At 45.8% G+C, this 22,319-nt stretch overlaps 1 protein-coding gene across 2 annotated transcripts in view; it reads right to left on the bottom strand.

Moving 5' to 3' along the window:
* Positions 1–22,319, bottom strand: part of ERC1 (ELKS/RAB6-interacting/CAST family member 1) — a gene marked incomplete at both ends in the record, with an annotated part of 344,584 nt that overhangs the window by 13,523 nt on the left and 308,742 nt on the right. For both annotated transcript variants that reach the window (XM_079715876.1, XM_079715877.1), the window contains one exon: positions 15,512–15,700. In XM_079715876.1, the coding sequence (XP_079572002.1) occupies positions 15,512–15,700 (189 nt within the window). The remainder of the gene's footprint in view (positions 1–15,511; positions 15,701–22,319) is intronic.

Genomic DNA, 22,319 nt, shown 5'->3' with positions numbered 1-22,319 from the left:
CCCAATAAAGCTGAAAAGAGCAAGCCAGGTACCCATGTGGGTGGGGTGTTTAGATGCAGTGCTTCCTGACGCAGAGACGGACCACTTCCCAGTCCAGACTTGCTGGGACAGCACTGGAGGCTGGAGAAAGTACAGAGGTTTAAATGGGGAAGCAGAATTCCTGCCAGGCAGGATTTTAATTGGTAACACCTCACACCACCTCCTACAAACCTGTTAACTGACGTGAGTAGAGACATTCACTTTAAGAGCCTGTAGTTATCCACACGGGGAAGAATGTCCCTCTCTGTCAAAGGGACCATCAGAGGAGCAGCAGGGTTCTGAGAATCTCAGACACGGCCAGGCCAGGCCGGCCAGGCCAGCATGTTTGGTTTGGCTTTCAGAAACGAAACGTGTCAAAGGGAGAGGATTAAAAACAGGAAACAAACCACCCAAACAACTAAGAAATCTAATGCTGAGGCCATCAGGACGATAAGGACAAGGCTTTGCTGCATCTGAGATTTAAGTGCTAAACCAGCACACAGCTAATCCACGCCTATGAATCACTGCGGCTGAGCAGGTCCAGAGAGGGAAGCGGCCTCCACTGCAGTGGCACGTGCTCAGTGCACATTCCATGTCCAGCATGTGGCACCCGATTCTAGGGCCAGCGTGACGGGGAGAGACTGGCAAGGCTCCCTCAGGGAACCATGGATCTTGTTTGATTTTTGCTTTTTTTTTAGTGCCAACCTGACACATTCCCTGGGTGGTGTCTCCCAACTCCCTGGTAAGATGACAAAATGACCTTTTACAAGCTCCTGGTCCAGCAATTCAGAAGGGCCATGGAAGGGGAGCCACTACCGCTTCAGGCTCCGGGGCCGTGTGGGCTGTTCTGAGTGACCCCCGGGTACATGTGACCATTGTCTGGAGGACCATGTATGGTGATGGGGTGCGCACAACGCGAGGATAGGCACCTGTGCTGACGTGGAAAAGGCTGGTGGGGCGGGGCCTGGACGGTTACTAATTTTGGGTGCTAAAGGGAAGACGATGTGATGTGATTTGAAAGCTCTTGGGGAAAGCTGGGTTTGAAAGAAAAATATTCCCTTGGCCTCCTAAAGCTCAGGACTTCTGCAGTCATGTTTCCTTAGGTGAGGAAGGGTGAGAGGAGAAACCCAGGGACCTTCCAGTCTCATCTGGCTCAGCGGATGCTCAAGGCTCAGCACACGGGGAGCACAGTCCCCTGGAAAGTGTGGGCGAAGCCATGGTGCTGCAGGGCCCGAGCGGCCTCCCACAGCGTGGTTTCCACGCGGCGGGAACGGCCGCGGTGAGAAGGGAAGTGCACAGCACTCCCAGGAAGCTTCTCCCAGCCCCTGCAGAGGGGGGGTCCCCGAGCTTCGCGAAGCAGCAGCTGGAGAGGGAGGCGGGCTCAACCTTCAGCAGCGGCCCAGTGAGCAAGGATGCTCTGCGCGGGCAAGAGGAGACGGGGGTGACAGGGTGGGGCACGGACCGCCCCGGGCACACGGCCCGGCGGCCCCTGCGTGCGGCTCTCCGGCTACCCCGCGGCCCGTGTCACCAGACAGGACAGAGCTTAGGAGCCAACCGCGCGGGGAGCAGGCCGGGGCTGGCAAAGCCACAGCCCCGAGGGAGGCTAAAGACATCTCCGGACAGGCATTTTAATGACCTCCTATTCACTTTCCTCCCCGAAGAAAGTCCCAGTACTTGGTCGGCACACGGGGCCTGGGACAGACAGGCGTCCATCCCTCCACCCACGCGGCCTGAGCCCGACGGCGACGCCCGGCAGCCCTTTAACGCGGCCACCGAGAACACGCCTGTCTCGGGGGCGTCCTCTGACAGGCGGAGGGGGTTTTCTCCCCCGGGGACTACAGGGGGATGTAGTGGGGACAGGTCTGGGATGGAGGGAAACGTCCAGGCCCCATCTGGCCCCTCGGCTTCATCTTCCTGGGCAAGTCCCGTCGTGTCCGCCTCAGCTCCCTCACATGCAAAGAGCCAGGGGCAGGGGATGAGGCTGAGTAAACGCAGCTGCTCCGGACGGAACAACACGGGACCCAGCTGAGCTCCCGAGACTGGAGGGTCGGAAGGGTCTCCTCTCCCGGCTCCTTGTCCGGCTCTCATCACAGGACACTCCAGAAAACTCGATACCCTGTCTTTTCGGTGATACCGTCTTTTCAGTGATACCGTCTTTTCAGTGACTCCCTGCCTTCCCACGAGGTGCATCCTGATGCCCATCTGTGCTAAACTTAATCTTATGAATAAATATCTGTGGACTCAAATTTAGGCTAAACACTTGCAGAGGGCTGCTGTGGACTTCAGCTGTGCGACAGGCCGACATCAGCGAACCCTAAGGACGATGATGCTTTATCACCAGGCCTGGGTCACAGTGGAGACTAAGCTGGTTTTTAACGTGGCACGTTGTTTCCGTCTGAACTCTCCTCTTCCCAGCCACTCACCGTTCCTGTCATCCTAGTGTTCAGGAGCCTCGGGCAGGCTAACGTGGGAGACACCGTGCTGCGCTTCCTAGAAACGCCTGCACTTAAAAAGGTACGAACCTCGGAGAGATGCTTGATTCAAAGGAATAAACTGAACCAGTGACCGTCAGGCAGGGGCTCCATCAAATACCCCACCCCCTACCTTAAGCTGCCACCATAGCCTGCTTTTCTGTTAAGACGGCAGTAAGATCTTAGCATTTAAGTTTGGCTGAGAGTTTCTATTAGAAAACGTTTTTTTTTTTTTTAGTTTGATAACATTAAAACCACTATTTATCTTTAAAAAGAACCTCATGAAAAATCCCGTCCACCAAAACCTGATTTTTTTTTTTTTTTTTTTTTTTTTTTGCGATAAACGGGCCTCTCACTGTTGTGGCCTCTCCCGTTGCAGAGCACAGGCTCCGGACGCGCAGGCTCAGCGGCCACAGCTCACGGGCCCAGCCGCTCCGCGGCATGTGGGATCCTCCCGGACCGGGGCACGAACCCGTGTCCCCTGCATCGGCAGGCGGACTCTCAACCACTGCGCCACCAGGGAAGCCCCAAAACCTGATTTTTAGGGTGACTTCAATTTACGGCAAGATCTGTTATCTTCAGTGTTAAAATTACAGGCTCCCTTTCACCAGGAGCTCACGCTAGGTGGGGCATTTTCTCTTGTGCCGAAGTGGTCTTTAAAAAGAGGTAGACAGGGCTTCCCTGGTGGCGCAGTGGTTGAGAGTCCGCCTGCCGAGGCAGGGGACACGGGTTCGTGCCCCGGTCCGGGAAGATCCCGCATGCCGCGGAGCGGCTGGGCCCGTGAGCCATGGCCGCTGAGCCTGCGCGTCCGGAGTCTGTGCTCCGCAACGGGAGAGGCCACAACAGTGAGAGGCCCGTGTACCGCAAAAAAAAAAAAAAAAAAAAAAGAGGTAGACAAATCAGTAAGATAGCATTTATAGAATGCCACTATCTTATCTCCAGAAAATTCCTGATTTCATTCATTCACTAAGCAAGCATCTGCTTCATACTTTATGCCTTTGTGTCTATTACACAGCTTTTAAAGAAAGGTCCAGTTTCTAAGTTGTGTCACAGGGCACTCTGGACTGACATCACCAGCAGGCCCTGCATCCCCACCTCCCCCCACCCAAGGGAGGATTCTGTAATTAGTGGATGTGAGCAAGACTCTCCAGCAACCCCTCCCTCTTAATAGGCGGGCCTTGTGATTTATGTGGAAGGCCGTCTCCAGAGCTTGCTTGGAAGTTGGTTGTTTGAAACGCTGAAACAATTACTTAAGTGGTAGTTAGGGCCCCAGGAGGCCCCATGGGCTACTGGCCATAATGTTATGGGCTGAGTCATGTCCCCTCCCCCAACTCACATGTTGAAGCTCTAACCCCCAAACCTTAGAATGCGACTGTATTTGGAGAAGTGATTTAAAGTGGTTAAATTCAGATAAGGCTGTTAGGGTGGGTCCCACTCCAATCTAACTGGTGTCCTTGTGAAAAAGAGGAAACTTGGACACCTACAGAGACACCGGGGATGTACCTGCATGGAAGAAGGCCGACGTGAGGACACAGTAAGAAGGCGGCTGTCTGCAGGCCAAGGAGAGAGGCCTCGGGAGAAACCAACCCTGCTGACACCTTGATCTTGGACTTCTACCTTCTACCTTCTGTTGTTTAAGTTACCCAGTCTGTGGTACTTTGTTATGGCGGCCTTACAAGCTAATACAGTATCGTTGGTGAGCAGTGTCACCTAACCATCACAAAACCTAACCATCACTCGTAACATTTTATATATTGGAAGATGCCTTCTGCGTCCCAACTCCGGCATCAGAAACACATCTTCGCTTGCCCCAGTGGCAAGTGAGTGTGGCCTGGTCCCATCTTTCCCACTTAGCACTGGAAGGGGTTCAGGGAGAAAAACCTCACTGCTCCAGCGGCCCTGATGTTCCTACAAGAAGTGCAGGAGAGTCGCTTAGAGGCTCAGCGAGTACCAGGGACAAGTCAGAACAGCAGCAAGTGGGGACTGGGTCGCTGGGAAGAGGCGACACCTGGAGGGAGGTTGTGGCAGTATGTGCCCCACTCTCTGGGGAAGCAGCGCTTTAGGTCAGGGGGCACAGGGAGTCTAGGGGGGAACAGCAGCACTGTCTGTAAACTGGGAGAGGGGTGTGGTCCAACACCTTTTCCTTTTTTGAAATTCACACAGGTCTCCCCTAAGAATTCTGCTGTACATACATATGGCCAGCGTGACAATGGAGCTTGGCATCGTGCAGGTGCACTGGGGCAGAGATGTGGCTGGGACCATGCTGGACGCTGCCCACTAGACGTTTAAGTGACTTCTGTTTCTAGACTGTCCCACCAAACCTTTGGTAAAGAATTAAATAGTGGTTTGAGGAAAGCTAAGGACAATTTATTTCAAAGCCCTGACTAGATGGGAAAACTGCCGTTTCCAAGGTTTCTCTGCTCCACGGGCTTTGAGGAGGCAGTCCCTGCCCCGGGCCAGTTTCTGGACGTTCGCAAGGGTAAATTTCCCTGTATTATCTCTGTAAGTTAATGTGCTGGACTGTAGGAGTTGTCAAGACTCATGAAAACTCCAAGATGGTAACTAACTGCTCCTGCAGGATCTCCGGGGAATCACAAGTGCTGACCTCCTCCTTCCATGGGAATACTCTCAACACAAAGGAAAAACACAGGGCAGCTAAAAAATATTAAGATCTCTATAAATACAGAGCTTCATAATTAAAAAATGTTCCATATTCCTATTTCAGAGCTCTAAAGGGTCCAGTGCAAGATCAAGCTAATGGAAGCAAAATTAAAGGTTCCTGCCCTCTTTGCTGCGAAGCTGAGGGCACAGGAGACCTGAATTCAGAGTAGGTGTTTCATGTTCATTTTTATTTAGTCCCAGCCAGCTGGGGGCAGGCCCTGGTGACGAGGATCAGGATGGGGAGGGAGAGACTGTGGACGAGAGAGAAACAGCAGAATCCCCTTCTCTGAGATAAGTTAAGGGAGGAGATGGTCTGGAGGGATCTTTTGTATCAAAAAAGCTCTGGTCTAGCTGAGTCTCGTAATACAGTATTCTCTCTCTCCACAAACAAGATGACGTAGCACGTTTAGCACAAAGCCTTTAAGTTTGCTCCTATTTAGGTGTATCCTTTCATGTGTCCACCATTCAGCTGCCCTCACGTCGGGAGTGACTTGCAAAGAAGGATTAGTATCTGTGTCATTTCAACTGTGTGAGCGAGTTCCTCACCTCCTCTACATTCAAATCCTCACTTCCTCTTCCTCCCCACAACCTTGTTTTAGGGGATTTTACCAGAAGTCAGGCAGCAGGCTCAGGGTCTCAGGGCCCAAGCCAGGAGCTGGCCAGGCCCTGTCCTCTCTTGTGGGGTCTCCCAGCGCTTCTACCTCTTTTTTTTTTTTTTCCTTTTTAGAACAATCTCTTCTCTGCCAGATTTTCAACATCCAGCTGGCAAGATACTCTGCTCTTTGCATGAAAAGGTTAATGGAAGCTGTCAGAAGGAGGGGAGAGTGCCAGACTGTGAGAGCAGAGGGGAGAGAAAGAGTGAGGCTGCCCCACAGGGTTTTCTCATAAACGTGAGACAGACAGACAGACACACACACACACACACACACACTCCATCCCCAAGCCCAGTCAGGCACAGACCCCACCTGTCCTCAGGGCCTGCAGCTCTTGCTGCTGGATCGCTGGTCACCTCGCTCAGCCCCTCATGCTCCGCCGCTCTTGGTCTTTTTGGACAAGAGTTCAATGTCGGAGCCGAGGAAACAAGTGCAAACATCGCAAAGAGAAGAAAACCAGATCAGAAACATTCAGGCTGGGAACCAGGACAGAGTTTGCTGCCCATAAAGAACCCATTCTTCTCTCTCTCGTTTTCTCTCCCCGTTGCCCCCAAAAGCTCCCGTGTCCACGTGGCCCACTTGGGGGCTACGACGATCTGTGCAGATGCATTCACGAGAGAAGAGTGTCACGTCGTGACTGACGACCCACGAGCCCCCAGAGTGAGGGCCCAGTGCCAGCCAGGCATCGACCATCCCAGACTCACTGCCCTGAAGAGAGAGGGGCAAGCCAAGCAGCCACTGATCAAAATCGAGAAAACAAATGGAAGAAGGGCTCCGAGGAGACGATGACGTCCGAGCCAAGTTATGCAACAATACTTCCCTGAAGGTCAAAACTGGACTGGGTGCTGGGAAAGGGGCTGGAGTCCACAGCCGTGACCCACGGAGCGAGCTGGCCAGTGAGGGCTCATTCCAGCGCCGTCGGCCGTCAGGGGGCTGGCATTCGTGGTGGAAAAAGGACGTGTGCTCCAGGGAGAAATTCTACTTTCAGCTTTTCAGCAGAATCTGCTTATCAGTCGAACTGCTTCAAAAAGTTCGAGAGGAGACTGGAAATGGGGTGTGACTTTTCTGTTTTTGTTTTGAATTAAACTATCATTGACATACAGCAAGATGCACAGATCTCTGTACATCAGAGTGTACAATTTGATGAATTCTGATCAATATATATGCCCACATGACCGTCTCACCAACCGAAACACAGAACATTTCCATCGTCCCAGAAAGATTCCCAGAACCCCTTTCAGTCAATTCCCACAGGCGTCCAGCATTCTAGTTTCTATCACCACATATGAGCTCTTCCTGTTCTGGAAATGCCATACAAAGGGAATCAGACATTAATCAGATATTCTTCTGCACCTGGCTTCTTTTGCTTAACAGTGTTTTTGAGATTCATTCATAAAGTTGCTTGTATTAGTAGTTCGTTCCTTTTGTTGCTGAGTAGTACTCCATTATATGATATATGGTAATTTAAAAAAATCTCTTCTGTTAATGAACATTTGGGTTGTTTCCAGTTTGGTGCTTTTACGAATAAAGCTGCTCTGAACAATTTTGTACACATCTTTTTGTGGACGTGTTTTCATTTTTCTTGAGTAAACAAGGAGGGATGGGATTGTTGGGTTATAGGACAGGTGTGTATCTAATTTAATAAGAAACTGCCTAAGAGCTTTTCAAAGCCTTGGACCATCCTCACCACTGCACATAGAGTTCCAGCTACTCCACACCCTCGTGGACATTTGGTGAATGTGTAAAATTCACATTTGGTGAATTTTAGTCATTTTCTTGGAATTGCCCTGCTATCTCACTGTGGCTTTCGTTTATGTGAGCACTGTTTTCGTGTGCTTGGTTTGTGTATTTTCTCTTGTGAACTGTCTGGTTCAAGTCTTCTGCTCATTTTAAAATTATGTTGTTTTGTCTTTTTGTTTCTGATTTTAAAAATATCTTCTCAATAGAAGTCCTTTGTTCAATATATACATTGTGAATATTTCCTCCCAGTTTTCTGATGAACAAAAGTTTAAAGTTTTGATAAAGTACAATTTTTCATTTTTTCCTCTCATGTTTAGTGTTTTATGTCTCTGTGCTTGCTGAATTGGGGGAAGTTTCAGCAACATATGTGCCATTTGGCTAATACCTAGAATTAAGACATAACGTTCATTTATCCCACTACAGGTGACATTACCTTCAGTCATTTGGGTTTAGATGGTGTCTGCCAAGTTTTTCCAACGTAAATCAACTAAAAGGACTTTGTGCTAATTAACTGAAATAACTTTTTGTGTGTGTGTGTGAAGAGACACTTTTAGACTACGCAAATATCCTGTTCCTCAACCAACTTTCACCCACTGGTTTTCACGTTCATTGATGATTCCAGTTCAAATCAGTTATTACTGTGATGGTTGCCAAGTGGTGATTCTCTAACTCCGCCACTCTTTCTCCATGTATTAGCTGGCATTCTACTACAGGGCATGGCCCCTGCCCCACCATGTATTTGCTTACTGATTTCTCTACACTAGTACAGACTCACAGATTCCTGTTCTACTCAATGGGCTGTAATTTGTTACTATTATTAATTTTGCTACTCAAATTCCTGAAGATTTTGCTATTGGGAGACCCCATGTCCTTACTCTTCTTCTTTTTTAAAAAATAAATTTATTTATTTATTTATTTTGGCTGTGTTGGGTCTTTATTGCTGTGTGTGGACTTTCTCTAATTGTGGTGAGCGGGGGCTAATCTTCATTGCGGTGCGGGGGCTTCTCATTGCGGTGGCTTCTCTTGTTGTGGAGCATGGACTCTAGGCATGTGGGCTTCAGTAGTTGTGGCACGCGGGCTCAGCAGCTGTGGTGCACAGGCTTAGTTGCTCTGTGGCATGTGGGATCTTCCTGGACCAGCGCTCGAACCCATGTCCCCTGCACTGGCAGGCAGATTCTTAACCACTGTGCCACCAGGAAAGTCCCCTCATGTCCTTCTGACATATCCCCGCCACTCTTGGAACACTCTGTTACTTTCTGGTATAAGATGCTCTGGATTTATGTTGTACTTTGCCACACACAGTCCTAGGCTGAGCCATGTCTCCAAGGAGCCCTGGTTCCTTTTGGTGAAAAAAGGCATCTATAAACCAAGAGCTGGGAGCTAGGTGAGCTCCTTGTTACTGGTGTGTCACTGCTTCTAGGTGCTTCAGCAGATAAAACTAGGAAATACACACATGTATCCATGTAGATGAGCACACAAATGTACACACAGAGAAAGCTAAATCTGTTATCTGTCAAAAACCCTGAGTCCATATGGACACCTCCAACAGCAACTGAATGCCACCGGACTTGCCTTCACCCTTCTGTATTTGTTACTTCCTCCTCCTGGAGTAACAAGCCTGCTCCCATGAGCTTCAGTATACTTACTCATTTGTTCAGTCTCCTTGTATGTAGCCAGTCTCCCAACCATCTGCACCATCATCTTGGTCCTTGCCTCCAAATGCCACCATGCCAGCTGAATCCTCAGCCCTGGCCCTGCCAAAAATGCTGGCCATGTGGCCCAAATCCTTGATCCCAGACTGCCAAACACACCCGAATCTTTGGTCCCACCAAATATATAGGCCAGTGTCAGTGCCAGATTTATGGAAACACTAACAAGGTTTCCCGCCCAGGAGTTGGCAAGAGGGCCTGGCAAAGAAAACAAGACACCTTCTGTAGAAGGTGTGTGGTGTGGGAAACGTGGACCTGGAATTTCAATTATGAGCTGTGATTCTGGAAGATAACAGACAGTGGTCAAATGTGGAGCTGTCCTAGAATCAACAGAGAAGATGTTTAAATCTAAAACTGAACCTAATGAAACCTTTTTCTTCATTCTAGCCGCTTTGTACCACTACAGCATTCTACTTTGACACAACCTCAATCTACTTTTTCAAAGAAAGTTTCTCTAGGGCTCCAGAGCCATACTTAAAATGGTATGAGACTTACATTTATCTGAAAGATTTCAGCAACATCTTTTCTTCCAATAGCAAGTGACTAGAAGGCCCAGGTTCAGTAAACACTAATGAACAGAGAGATAGCCTGAGTAGTATGATGTCATTTATTTCAAATTTATATCACGTTGAACAATACTGCACATTGTTCGTGTAAACAAATATGTATATTAAAAAGGTAAAAACGTGGACTGTAAAAATGCAAACCAGTTCATGACATTGGTTGCCACCGCAGATGAAAAAGGAAAAATGCAACTGGGTACAAAAAAGACTTTAACTATATTTCGCATTAACAGGTGAGAGCAGCCTGCACTGGGAGAGGACAAGAGTGTGAAGGGGGAGCCCTGTGGTGTAGGCATGAAGGAGCTACTGAATCCAGGAAAAATCAGCACTCAAGACTTTGCACTAAATGTACAATTCACCACTGGAAAATTTAAAGCCTGTGGAGCGATGAAAGTCACTCAAACCCAGCTCAATTACTGACTTGACTCAGTTCCCAAATGCTAATGGTCTGACAGAAGAGGAATTGACTATTTCCAGACATAAATGTTATTAATCTCAGTTTCTACTCTTCTTTTACATATAATATTTACCACTTAATAAAAAATAATGAGCACAAAAACAGCAAATGAACTTAAAGACATATTGATAGAAATTATCCAAACAGATAATAGGAATCTCCAAACGTAACATGAAAAAAATCCCCAAAAGAAACAAACAAAAGCCCCCAGACATCGAAGAGATGTGGAACGATATCAGATGGTCTAACAAATACATAATTGTAGATATAGAAAGGGAAGAGAGAAAGGGACGAAAGACATATCTGAAGAGATAAGAGCCAAGAATCTTCCAAAATTAATGAAAGACAACAAAACCTAAGCCCAAGGGACACAGAGATCTCAAAAAGGATTTTAGCACAGACAGGAAATATAACGTAAAATACAAATAGGCACATTATTTTCAAATGGTTGAAAACAAAAGGTAAAAAAAAAAATCTTGAAAGCAGTCAGAGAAAAAAGAAACATGAGAGGGTGGGGGGGAGCACACATAAATACAGCAGACTTTTCCATAGCAACTATGGGAGCCAGAAGAAAATGGAACAGCATCTTTAAAATATTAAAAAAACAGGAAGTCAACCTAGAATTCTATACCCAGAGAAGAATATCTTTCAAAAACAAGGTATTAGCTTGCATGGGCTGCCATAAGAAAATACCACAGACTGGGTGGCCTAACAACAGAAATTTATTTCTCACAGTTCTGGAGGCTAGATGTCCAAGAGCAAGGTGTTGGCAGGGTTGGTTTTTTTTAAGGCCTCTCCTTATCTTACAGATGGTTGCGTTCTTGCTGTGTCCTCACGTTTTTTTTTTTTTTTTTCCCTCTGTGAGCACACAGCCCTGGTGTCTCTGTATGTCCCAATCTCCTCTTTTTACAGGGACACCAATCAGATTGGATTAAGGCCCACCTATCAGCCTCTTCTTAACTTAATTACCTTTAAAGGCTCGATCTCCAAATATAGTCACATTCTTGGAGTCAGGGATTCAATATATAAACTTTGCAGGGGACACAATTCAGCCCATAACATCCTGCCTTCTGTACGCCCCAAACTCATGTTCTTCCCACACACAAAACACATTCACCCTCATCCCAACAGCCCAAGAGTCTTAACCCACTGCAGCATCAACTCTAAATCCCAAATCTCACGTAAATATCATCTAAATCAAGTGTGGGTGAGACTTAAAAAACATGATTCATCCTGAGGCAAAATTTAAATGTGGACCTGCTGAAACCAGACAAGTTATCTGCTCTAAAATACAATGGTGGGACAGGCATAGGCTGTCCCATTCCAAAAGGGAGACCCTGGAAAGAAGAGAAAGGGATCATGGGTCCCAAACAAGTCCAAAACCTAGCAGGTCAAATTCCATTAGATTTTTTTAAAATTTATTTATTTATTTATTTGGCTGCGTTGGGTCTTCATTGCGGCAGGTGGGATCTTTTGCTGCATCGCTCGTTGTGGCTCATGGGCTTCTCTCTACTTGTGGTGTGCAGGTTTTCTCTTCTCTAGTTGTAGCGCGCAGGCTCCAGAGAGTGTGGGCTCTGCAGTTTGCGGCACGCAGGCTCTCTCGTTGAGGTGCGCAAGCTCAGTAGTTGTGGCGCGCAGGCTTAGTTGCCCTGCAACATGTGGGATCTTAGCTCCCCGACCAGGGATCGAACCCACGTCCCCTGCATTGGAAGGCATATTCTTTACCACTGGACCACCAGGGAAGTCCCTCATCAGATTTTAAGGCTTGAGAATAAGGCTCTTTGGCTGGAAGCTGTCCTCCAGGCCCACTGGGGTGGCAGCTCCAGCCCTCTGGCCCTGGGTGGCAGCCTGGCCTATTGAAATCAAGGAGGAAGAGACAGCCTTGCCCCCTAGACCTGTGTCCTCTAGGCTGGTGAATATATGTTGTCAACAAGAAACTCACTGTAGATATAAAGACGTCGACAGCTTAAAGGCAAATATATATAAAAAAAGGTTTATCGTGCACTCACAATTCTAAAGAAAGCTGGAATGATTACATTAATGTTAGACAAAGCAGACTTCAGAGCATGGAGTATTACCAGCTTTGAAAAGAGATAGTACATCATGATAAAAGAGTCAAGTCATCAAGAAGATATGACAATCCTTAATGTGTATGCACTCAATAACAGAGCTTCAAGATACATAGAGCAAAAACCGATAAGGTAAGAAAAATAAACAAACCCATAAATTTAGGTGGTAAGATAGTCAGCCTCTAAGAGGGCAAAGGAAACAAAACAATTCTGGGAAATCTTCAGATGTAAAGTAATATTTCTGTAGGCCAGGCAGTTGCAGATAATAGGGTCATAACTCAGGATGGAGTCTGAGTGGTTCTTCTGACATCAATAGTCAGATTATCCAAAGCTACTGAAGGGCACTGAGGAAACTGTCTTGGGTCACCAAACAAACACTCAGCAAGGTATATACTAATAAGCATTCTTTACATGTACAGTACTGTGCCAGGCACTTTAGAAATATAAGACATGGTTCTGGCAGTGAAGAAACTCATCTAGTTAGGGAATAAGAATCATAACTATGAAATACAAAGTAATAAACTATGAAGAACTCACTAGAATTCACTCACTCATCTGAGTTAGTAAGCAAGTACCAAGTACCTGACGTGGTGCGAATTTTAAGATGAAAATGATATGGTTCATGTCCTCAGCTGACAGAAAGCCTAGACTAACGGGAAGACAGATATGAAAACTAGTAAGTACAAGTGCCACAGGTCCTACAGAAGCTCTAAGGAGGGAGTGGCACATTGGGCCTGGGGTTTCAGGAAAGAACTCATAAAAGAAATGATGTCTGAGCTGAGTTTAAAAACTCAGATTCCTATTTAGATATTCCCCAGGGAGACAAGGCAGGAAAGGGCAGAGCAGGCAGAGGGACCATTATGAGCAAAAGGACACAAATGTGAAAACTGTAAGTCAATTAACAGTTTAAAAGACTGTCAGTTGTTGTATGCTTCAGGGATAGGGTGAGAAGAGATGTGCATTTAAGAATCAGGCCAAATGAAAGGAGGCCTTGTGTGCTTTGATAAGAAGTATGGACGGTATCCTGCCTGCCTTTCTCCTTCACTTTCTCTCATTCCTTCAACAAACCTTTACTGAGCAGATACTATGTGCTAGGCACTATTCTTCGTACAGACAACAGTGTTGAAAAAGACAGACAAGGCTCTTGTCCTGTCCTCATGGGGGTGTGTGACCGAGGGGAGCATGGTGGCAGTGAAATGCATGGGACATACAGAGTTGAGTAACACAAATGTCAGGTGCAGAAGGCTCTATATCCCCAAAGAAAACACACACACAAAATAAACCAACATGCATATTTAGTGGTGATCTCTATCTAATGTTTCTTGGGCTTCAAAAACTAAAGTCAAACCTTGCTCACAATAGGCAAGTCATTTTGTATTATCACAGGTCATCTTTCTCGACAGCCTGCACCACTCCCTTAAAATCTTACTTGGAGAGAGGTGGCAGAAAATGGGTTGGTTTCTCCACCAAACTCGAACTGCTCTGGAGAAGCTGATGGAAGGTGTGGTTAGTTGCTGTGCCCCTTTACAGATGACCCTGGTCACCTGCTCCCCAGGTTTTCCAGGGATGCTGCTGAAGATACAGTTTCATACACCTCATGCAACAGGTTCTCAGCCAAGGGGAAACGTGACAATATTAACATGATTCACGTATGTGAGCAAAAGTGTTTGGATGATAACATGTGGGATGGCATGCCTTCTATTGAACTCCTGGTTTTTCACTCAAAACTTTCTGAAAAACTCTTAGCTTGAGATTTTCTACCTTGGCCTCACCCTGAAGGTATTTTTTTTCCCCTTAGGAAAGACTGATTACTTCCATTCAGGCATATTTGGAAAACAGGACTGAGCCAAAATACTTTTTTTCATTTCAAAGACAAGTTGTTTCACAAAGAAATAATTTAATGCCAGTTAAACTTTGATACATCACTGTTCGTGCTTTAAGATGCCCTGTCTCTCTGCAAAATTTTGTAGTGGAGTTTCTAAAATTAACTGGCTGTGTGCTCTGTTTCCAGCGGGCTTCCAGTGGCATGTAAACTTCATGGTTATTAATATCAAAAGGAGCTACTAGAAATTCGATTTAATTCTGTCCTTTAAATTTCTCCCTCTTGAGAAGAAAGAAATTAAAATTTCCATGGCAACACGCTAAATTTGAGAGGTCGGCCTTACCTTTTCCATCACACAAATCAGGTGGGTGACCGACAGGCCGTTAAATGGGTCTGTTTTTAGGCAATGTCCACACCCGGGAGTCAGTCCCGCCCTGACCCCAGCGTGCAATTCTCAACCCGCGGCCGTCACTGCTCCCTGCAACCTCACACCACAGGATGTGCCCTATTCGACACAGCCTCCACTCACGCATTGTGGGTGAACAAATAGGAGGCATTCAGCTGGAAGACAGTGCACAGCTTCGACACTCTGGTGCAGAGCTTTAGCAGACTGATGCCACAATCACATCTACAAGGGGCTGGGACCCCATCAACCCCACTCTGTAGCCAGGGACAAAAGCAGCTTAGGATTACTGTTCTAAAGCTGCTCGATCTCTTTTTTTTCTATTTTTATTTCTCAGTGTTTATTCAATGTTTCTTTCTTTTGCTTTCCATGTCTGCCCTCATCCCGTTTTCTCCTTGTTTCTTTTATTCATGGTTTTTGTCTCCTTTTAGCCTTCTCATTTTCTCTACTGAACTAACAAAATCACGACATGGAAAAAAGGGAACCAATGGATTTTACAGGCAACAGTAAACAGAGAGTGGAGCAGAGGGCGGGAGCCTACGCTGATTCATCTAATGGTCCTTTTATTGAAAAACTTAGGAGGTTGTGACCCACAGTTCCCCAGAGACAGCGGACTCGTCAAGGATCCTCATCCAGATATCCCCAACTCAGACTTCCTTTCCGTGGTCACAATCACGAGTGGCCATCAGTTCTGTGAAATAACAGATTCCCCTTAACCCTCTCCCTTCCGAACCAGCCGTTTCTGATTCTTTGGCAAGTTACACTGAGGGAAGAATAAAGTGGGGCTTCCTTCGAATGGTAGCTCCTAATATCTACTGAAGAACCAACCACTGTTAAGAATCTTGACTCTGAACCCTGAATTCTCCAAGGCAGCTTCTATTGCATCAACCTAAAGAGCAGCTGAATTTTGTGAGGGTGTCGCCAGAGCTCAGGTGAGAGGCCTACCTGTTCCTGGGTCATCTTCTGCAGCTCATTCTCCCATGCTGCCTGGTCATCGTCCAAGTTATAGGAAGCTGGTGGAGTGAGTCCTTGAAGAATCAGGGGGTCTCGGTCATGGCAGAGGGCTGTCAGGTGTCCAATGTACAACTTTAGTTTGCTTCTGTTTTGGTCAAGTTCTAAGAGGGGCTGGATGATCTGAGGTGAAAAAAAATGAGGAAAGTCAAGGTCAATCTGAAACAAGAAGTTCCAGTCTCTTTATGCCTCCCAAGGCAAAGAAACGGAGCAAGACTAGAGCTCTTGTAATAACTACAGCAATCTTCAGGATTGTAAAGAGAAGCAGGTCCATACACCTGCACGTGTACACAGTCACACCCACCCACTGTTCTGGGGGCCGCGTGGGGACCACTGGCATGTACATCAACGCGAGATGCAGTTCTGACTCTGGGCTGGAGATCAAGCACAGGGTGAGCTTGTTTTTGCAGAGGTGACATTCCTGATACAGAAAGACTCCAGTTACTTCACAATTGCTCATCCCATCTATTTACAAGGAGGTTACAAAAAACTGCTAGTGATTCACTTTGTTATGAAGCAGAAACTAACACACCATTGTAAAGCAATTATACTCCAATAAAGATGTTAAGAAAAAAGCCCAAAAACTGCTAGTGAAACGTGCTCATCTGAAAGCCTGATGCCACATGTTGCGTGTGTTCCTTCACCTCCTGCAATGGAAGGAAGGTTCTGCCTCTGGAGAAAGTGCGTGTTTTTCTCGGCCACGAGATGTGGTGAGTGAACTCATGACTAGATCTGCCTCCTGGCTGGAGCTCCCTCGTTCACTGGGCCGAGGCCATCTATCCTCCTTTTAATGGGTGACAGATAAATCCTTATACAACGCCAGACCCCTGAGCCTGAGCCCGGGCCCAGTGTGACGCTGGGTCTCTTCTCTTGAGTAGCAGTCCTGCGCTAACTCTGTTTTGTGTCCCCTTTACCCTGGCTGAATAACTATCACCTCGGCTCCCTCTGAAAGCACATCAAAGGACAGATGACTTCATCGGGCAGCTCTCGGGCCCGATGACTCTTGGTACTGGCGAGCCTGAGGGGCTGAGGCAGGGCTGGGCCAGCTCTCCAACGCTGAAACGCTGGCACAGCATCTGCCTGACACACAGCAGCTGGGGGAGCCGCCAACCCGCCAGATGCTGGCAGGTCCCAAACGTTCCCAGGGCTCACAGGCAGGGTCTGCACCTGCTGTGTGTCACCGGGCTGGCACTTTTCACCAGCCGGACACCTCTGACCCACCTAATGAACAAGGAGCTCACTAATCTTCAAGTCAACAGAAATAAGGCCTGGTATTACTTTCAACAGCGACGCTGATTTCTTCCTGGCCTAAGAGGACTTCCCCTGCTGCTTTCCTTTTAAGAGTTTCTAAAATAAAGTTTTATGTTTTTTATTGTGAAATCAATGCATATTTTACTCTGGAAAGTATGGGAGAAAATATAAAAGAAATAATAAATAGCCTATAGGTATTCCACCAAGAATACCACTTGCAACATTTTGCTGATTTTCTTCCAAGTCTTTTTATAAACTTACATAAATCAACTTTTAACAGTATCATACTTCACGTTTTGCTTAATACCCTGTTTATCCATTTAGTGTTATATTGTGAGTACTATTCACATTACGTATTCCTGGAAAACATGATTTTTAATGGTTGCTTTATAAATATATCACATTTCCTCTGTTTCTAATACTATTTCCATAAAATAGTTAAGAGAGGGAACAGCCAAGGCTTAGTGTCTAAAACAATCTTTAACTTACTAGAGAGATCAGAGTTCAGAGTTTAGGCCTACGTGGTATAATACAATATAGAAATTGGAGCCTGTCTAGACAAACCAGAGAAAGTGAATACATTCAGCATTATTACTGTTTTTAAAACACACACACACACACACACACACACACACTTCTCTAAGGATAAAGGTTACACATTCAGGGGCTGGGGTGGAAGGCTCTGGGCTCTGTAAGGGACCCCTAATCAGCAGGCTTGTGGTATGAGTCCTGTGTTACCCGTGGTATCAACACTGCCAACCACAGAAGGACGAGACTGTTTTGTAGAGGATTTGGAGAGTGGGGAAGTTGGATAGATTTCCACAAACAACACTAATCTCTCAAAAAAGACTTGTATTTTATTCCTGGCCACAAATGCACACAGTGCAGAAGATTTAGAAAGAGTTCCAAAGCAGAATCTTTAAAGGCAAGTTCAAGGCAACTCCTTTAAATGCATGTTCACCTTGCACATCAATATCCCAACTGTCTAGCCATGGTTCTCCTACCACACCTCTCATGCCTCCGAGCACTGCAGCTCTATTTCATTTCCCTTTTTTTTTTTTTTTTTTTTTGCGGTACGCTGGCATCTCACTGTTGCGGCCTCTCCAGCTGTGGAGCACAGGCTCCGGACGCACAGGCTCAGCGGCCATGGCTCACAGGCCCAGCCGCTCCGCGGCACGTGGGATCCTCCCAGACCGGGGCACGAACCCGCGTCCCCTGCATCGGCAGGCGGACTCCCAACCACTGCACCACCAGGGAAGCCCTCCCATGTTTTTAGCTTGGCCTCCACTAGCTTCTTTCATGGACACATTGATTTAAAAAAATCACTTTGGGGATTTTCATTGGATTTGTGCAACTTACTCCCATTCTTTGTGTGTGTGTCTGTGTATAGTTGCCATCACATCTGGGCTGCAAGGCTGAAAGAGCTGGTATCTTAGGTAATTACTGTTTGAGTTGGAAAACTGACATAAAAAAGCACGAGCACTGAGGAAGAAGACAATGTGATAAATGGTGGTAGTGGAGAGGTCAAATTTTTCACAGTAAAGTGGAATCTGGAAAGATACTAGCTCACTGCTGTATGACTGGGAATGAAAAAGTGGACTTTTTAGGTCCCTGTTCTTAATCAGAGATGAATCTCAAACTGATTTAAATGTATTTCATGCTGAGGTGCTGACAGATTACAAAATATGTAGTGTTTTGCACTCTGAAATTTTTCAAAGTCCAATTGAAAAGTTAAAAAATGATGGAGTTTGAAAAATTTTTCAAGGATAAAAATTCATTCCATGCAATGACCAAGATGCCCTTTCTTCTCATGTCAAAAGGAGTTGCTTTTTTAAAACAAAACAAAAAAACTATAAAGCTTACTCGGTGAAAGTGTATGAAACTGCCCAACCAGCACAATTCTCAAATCTATCCATCAAGGAAAAAAAAAAAAAAAGTCACTGTGGCCTCTCTGGGACACATTTAACCATGTCAATCACGTGGGAAATGTCCTTATCTCTTCCTTCTCCCCATCTAACTTGGGCAGGCCACTCAGAAAAGAAACTGCATTTCCCACAAGGTAAAACTGCCACTGCCTAATCTCAAGAGGGGAGAGGGACACTTGCCAAGTAGGAAGAGGACGCCTTACAGGATCCAGAGGTTATGTCTTTTGTCCACATACAACCTCAGTACATTGGCAAGAGGTCCTACCAAAAGCTGTCAGTAATGCGGTCAGACCACATCAGTCCTACAGCTATGCAGAATTAGAATTACCTATCTTTTTTTTTGGCATAAAGAAAGTTAAAAAATGAACTTGTCAAGATAACCTCTGCTTTTATCAAGTATAATGCCAAAATGTCAATATCCCCCCAACCCTACACTTACCGAGCTGTTAAGGAAAATAATTTAAATTATAAAGGGGAATGAGAGCTTTCTGGTTGACTTACTGAAAGCTTTGTTTCTTCTTGCAAGGATTTATTTATGTATCAGACCCTCAAATTGGCTTCAGAGGCCAGCATTTGATGACACACGGTGATGGAAGACAGTGACCTCCGGAAGGTGTTTATTTTAACCTCCCTTCCACTTGAGCAGGTTAGATGGCTAGAGATCTTTTGGAAGACAGACCAGCTGCTCCTCTATTGTTCGATACAGATTGCAGCTGAAAATTCTACAGCATCCCGTTTCTGCAACCCATTTATCTAAGACATGGGAACACATGTTCTCGGACCAGGATGGGACGTTCAGCGAAAGGCCCCTCCAGTCAATTCCATGGTCTGCCCCCTTCTCCCCACTCCACTGTTTCTGTACTGGATCTTTAATCTAAGTATAGGTGGGTTGGTTATGGCACATTCTGGGAGCTCATTCTGAGAGGAAAGGTATACCCTGAACTGAATATCACTTGGGACTTAAGGCATTTGCCCTTGCAGTACTAATATTTTATTGTTTGGAAGATGCCACTGTTTTTCAAGCTAACATTTATTGATCGTTTACTGTGTTCCTGGCAAATTATTTTTATATTTACTATGGTTCCTCTGTAGCTACAAAATCCTCTTACTCTTCCTTCTATCTGCGGAACTCCTAGGAGGCAGGTTCAGCTGTCCCTGGATTACTGCGTAAATGCCAGTAGCAGTTCTGACTTCTCACTGGGTCATCATTACACCACTGTCCCCCAGTGTAGGTTCACTAAAGAACTCCTGGAACAACTAACGTATTAACTTCCCAGAAACATTATTCTTTTAATGACATTCTTGTCCAGAGGCCCCAGCAGAGAGCTAAACTCTGAAAAGTAAAAAAGGAGGCAAGGGAATAAAATTCAATGGTCTAGCCTCAAAGTCTTTTCTCTCAAGAACCGACTTTACCTTCTTGGTTGCGGTGTGCGTGAGGATGAGGAAGATGAAGGACGGTACTGGGTCTCTTCACAAAGTTTTGGACCTTTGTGTTACTTTCTCACTTAAATGCAGCTACTTTGTGCAAGAATGTGGTTCTTTGAACAAATATAGTAAACTGTCATGATATTTTTGCTACATTAACTAGATATACTGCATATCAAATCACACATATTGACACTAAAAAAATTATGTAATTCACTTAACAAACATTCAGTGAATGCCTTTGTGCCACGCCACAGCCAGCTTTTGCTGGCAGGAATATTAAGAATGAGATGTGGTCCTGTTATGCATTAAAAAAAAAATCATGAAATAATGGAACTAATGTGTTGAGTGTATATAAGAATTCAAATGCATATATTCAGGATTTATCTTTGTTTTAACTTTAGTTTTGAAGTTTACTTTAGGCAGACCCTTAAATTGCTAAATCAACCTCTTTACCTTGATTTGAGGCTTAGTTTGACTTAGTCTTCACATATAAGGTTATAAAATTCAACAACTTGTTTATTCTTAGTGGTCTCTGAGATCCAACCTTTTAATTTAGCCTTCCCATTTGCAGCACAAACAGAAGGATACTCAATGGACCCCCTAAATGTTTTTGGTGTTATGGTCCTTACTCATTTGTAATCCTAGCAAGCTGAAAACAAATATGCCTTCGAGAATACCCCTCTATCTTATACTTCTCCTGCAAGAGAGACACTGGATAAACATACGCCTCTCAGGTCACACCCTCATAATAACTGATATAAAGCCAGGCTACAGAAGGGTTCATGAGATACACCTGCATGACCTTCATCAAAAAACAAACCTTATTGTTAACAATGGGAATCTGGAAAGTTTCAGCAGCTTTAGCCTGAGTTTGTGCTTAGTGAGAGAGCTACAGTCTTTGGAAAAAAAAAATCTCTTTTAGGGGGAAGTCAATTTCTAAAGTTTCATGAAAAGTTAAAAAGATAAACTAAAGCTAAAGGCAAGAAAGTTCAGAGCTCCAAATCCTGACCCCCCACTTCATAACCATTTTTCATGTGTGTCTATTTGACTCCTCAAACAAACTTTATAGAATGGGACCGTCTTCCATTGATCTTCCCAAACAAAAAGTCACAACAAATACAAAACCCAGAATGACATTTCTTATGCTATAAATATTTCCTAAGTACTTGGAATATCAGTTCTGTACTAAGCAGGGTCCCTTCTTCATCTCTTACAGATGATCTACTATTACCACTTGTCTAGTTAATGGAATAACTAACCAGGCAATCACTTAGGTTCAATTAACTTTCTCATTCCCCTCATCTACATCCTGGGGACAAAGGTCTTCTCGTTGACCAAATGTGGGTCAGGCTCCCCTGACCTCTCTTCTCAACTGGGCCCTGACTTTTGGGTGTTCATGTTCATCTCTATATTGTCCAGTTCCCCCAGGAATTCTAAGTTGATTTGTATGTGACGGGGTTCCTCATCGCCCACTATCCCCCGGGCCACGTCTGATCACTCTGCCTGCCTGAGGCAAGAATCCAGTTAGGTTGGTTTAGCCAGAATCTCCCCCTATCCCGGATGTTTCCTCCTTAGGAAGTGTCCATCCACTGACCCCCACCCGCTCCTTGGCTGTAAATTCCCACTCTTCCTTGTTGTATTCAGAATTGGGCACTGTCTCTGTCTCCCTCACTGCAAAACCCCACTGCAGTGGCCCCTAAACCCATCAGGATTGTCCTGAATGAAGTCTGCCTCACTGTTCTTTAACAAGTGAGTAAGTACCACTAGGAGTTCACGTCCAGGGCCACTAGTGAAACCGAGTCCCCCTAAAACTGACCTCCTCTGCCGACAGTTTGTGATTAACCTCTCTAGGGGAAACTTGATTCCGTTTCTCGTCCTGAACCTGTTCCCCTAAGAGTGAGGAACACCAAAGAAAAGGGGGGACTGAAACCATGTGCAAGCCCCTGTGTCTATATTCTTCGAAGTAAAAGCCTTTTGCTTTAGTCTCTCAGCCCTCTCCCGAGTCTCAGGAGGCTGACTCCAGAGGGAATGACCAGGAACTGTGACGACGTAGAAGCGAAGAAGAGCTCTGGGTCAGGAACCTGGTAACAATTCAGACTGCACACCAGCCACACAGCAGAGCCCCCAAACTCCCCGTT

This window comes from Hyperoodon ampullatus (genome assembly GCF_949752795.1).
Source record: "Hyperoodon ampullatus genome assembly, chromosome: 11".
In the NCBI taxonomy this organism is placed as follows: Eukaryota; Metazoa; Chordata; class Mammalia; order Artiodactyla; family Ziphiidae; genus Hyperoodon; species Hyperoodon ampullatus.
Note: the sequence above shows the minus strand (reverse complement) of the source record. Positions and strands in the feature narration are given on the sequence as shown.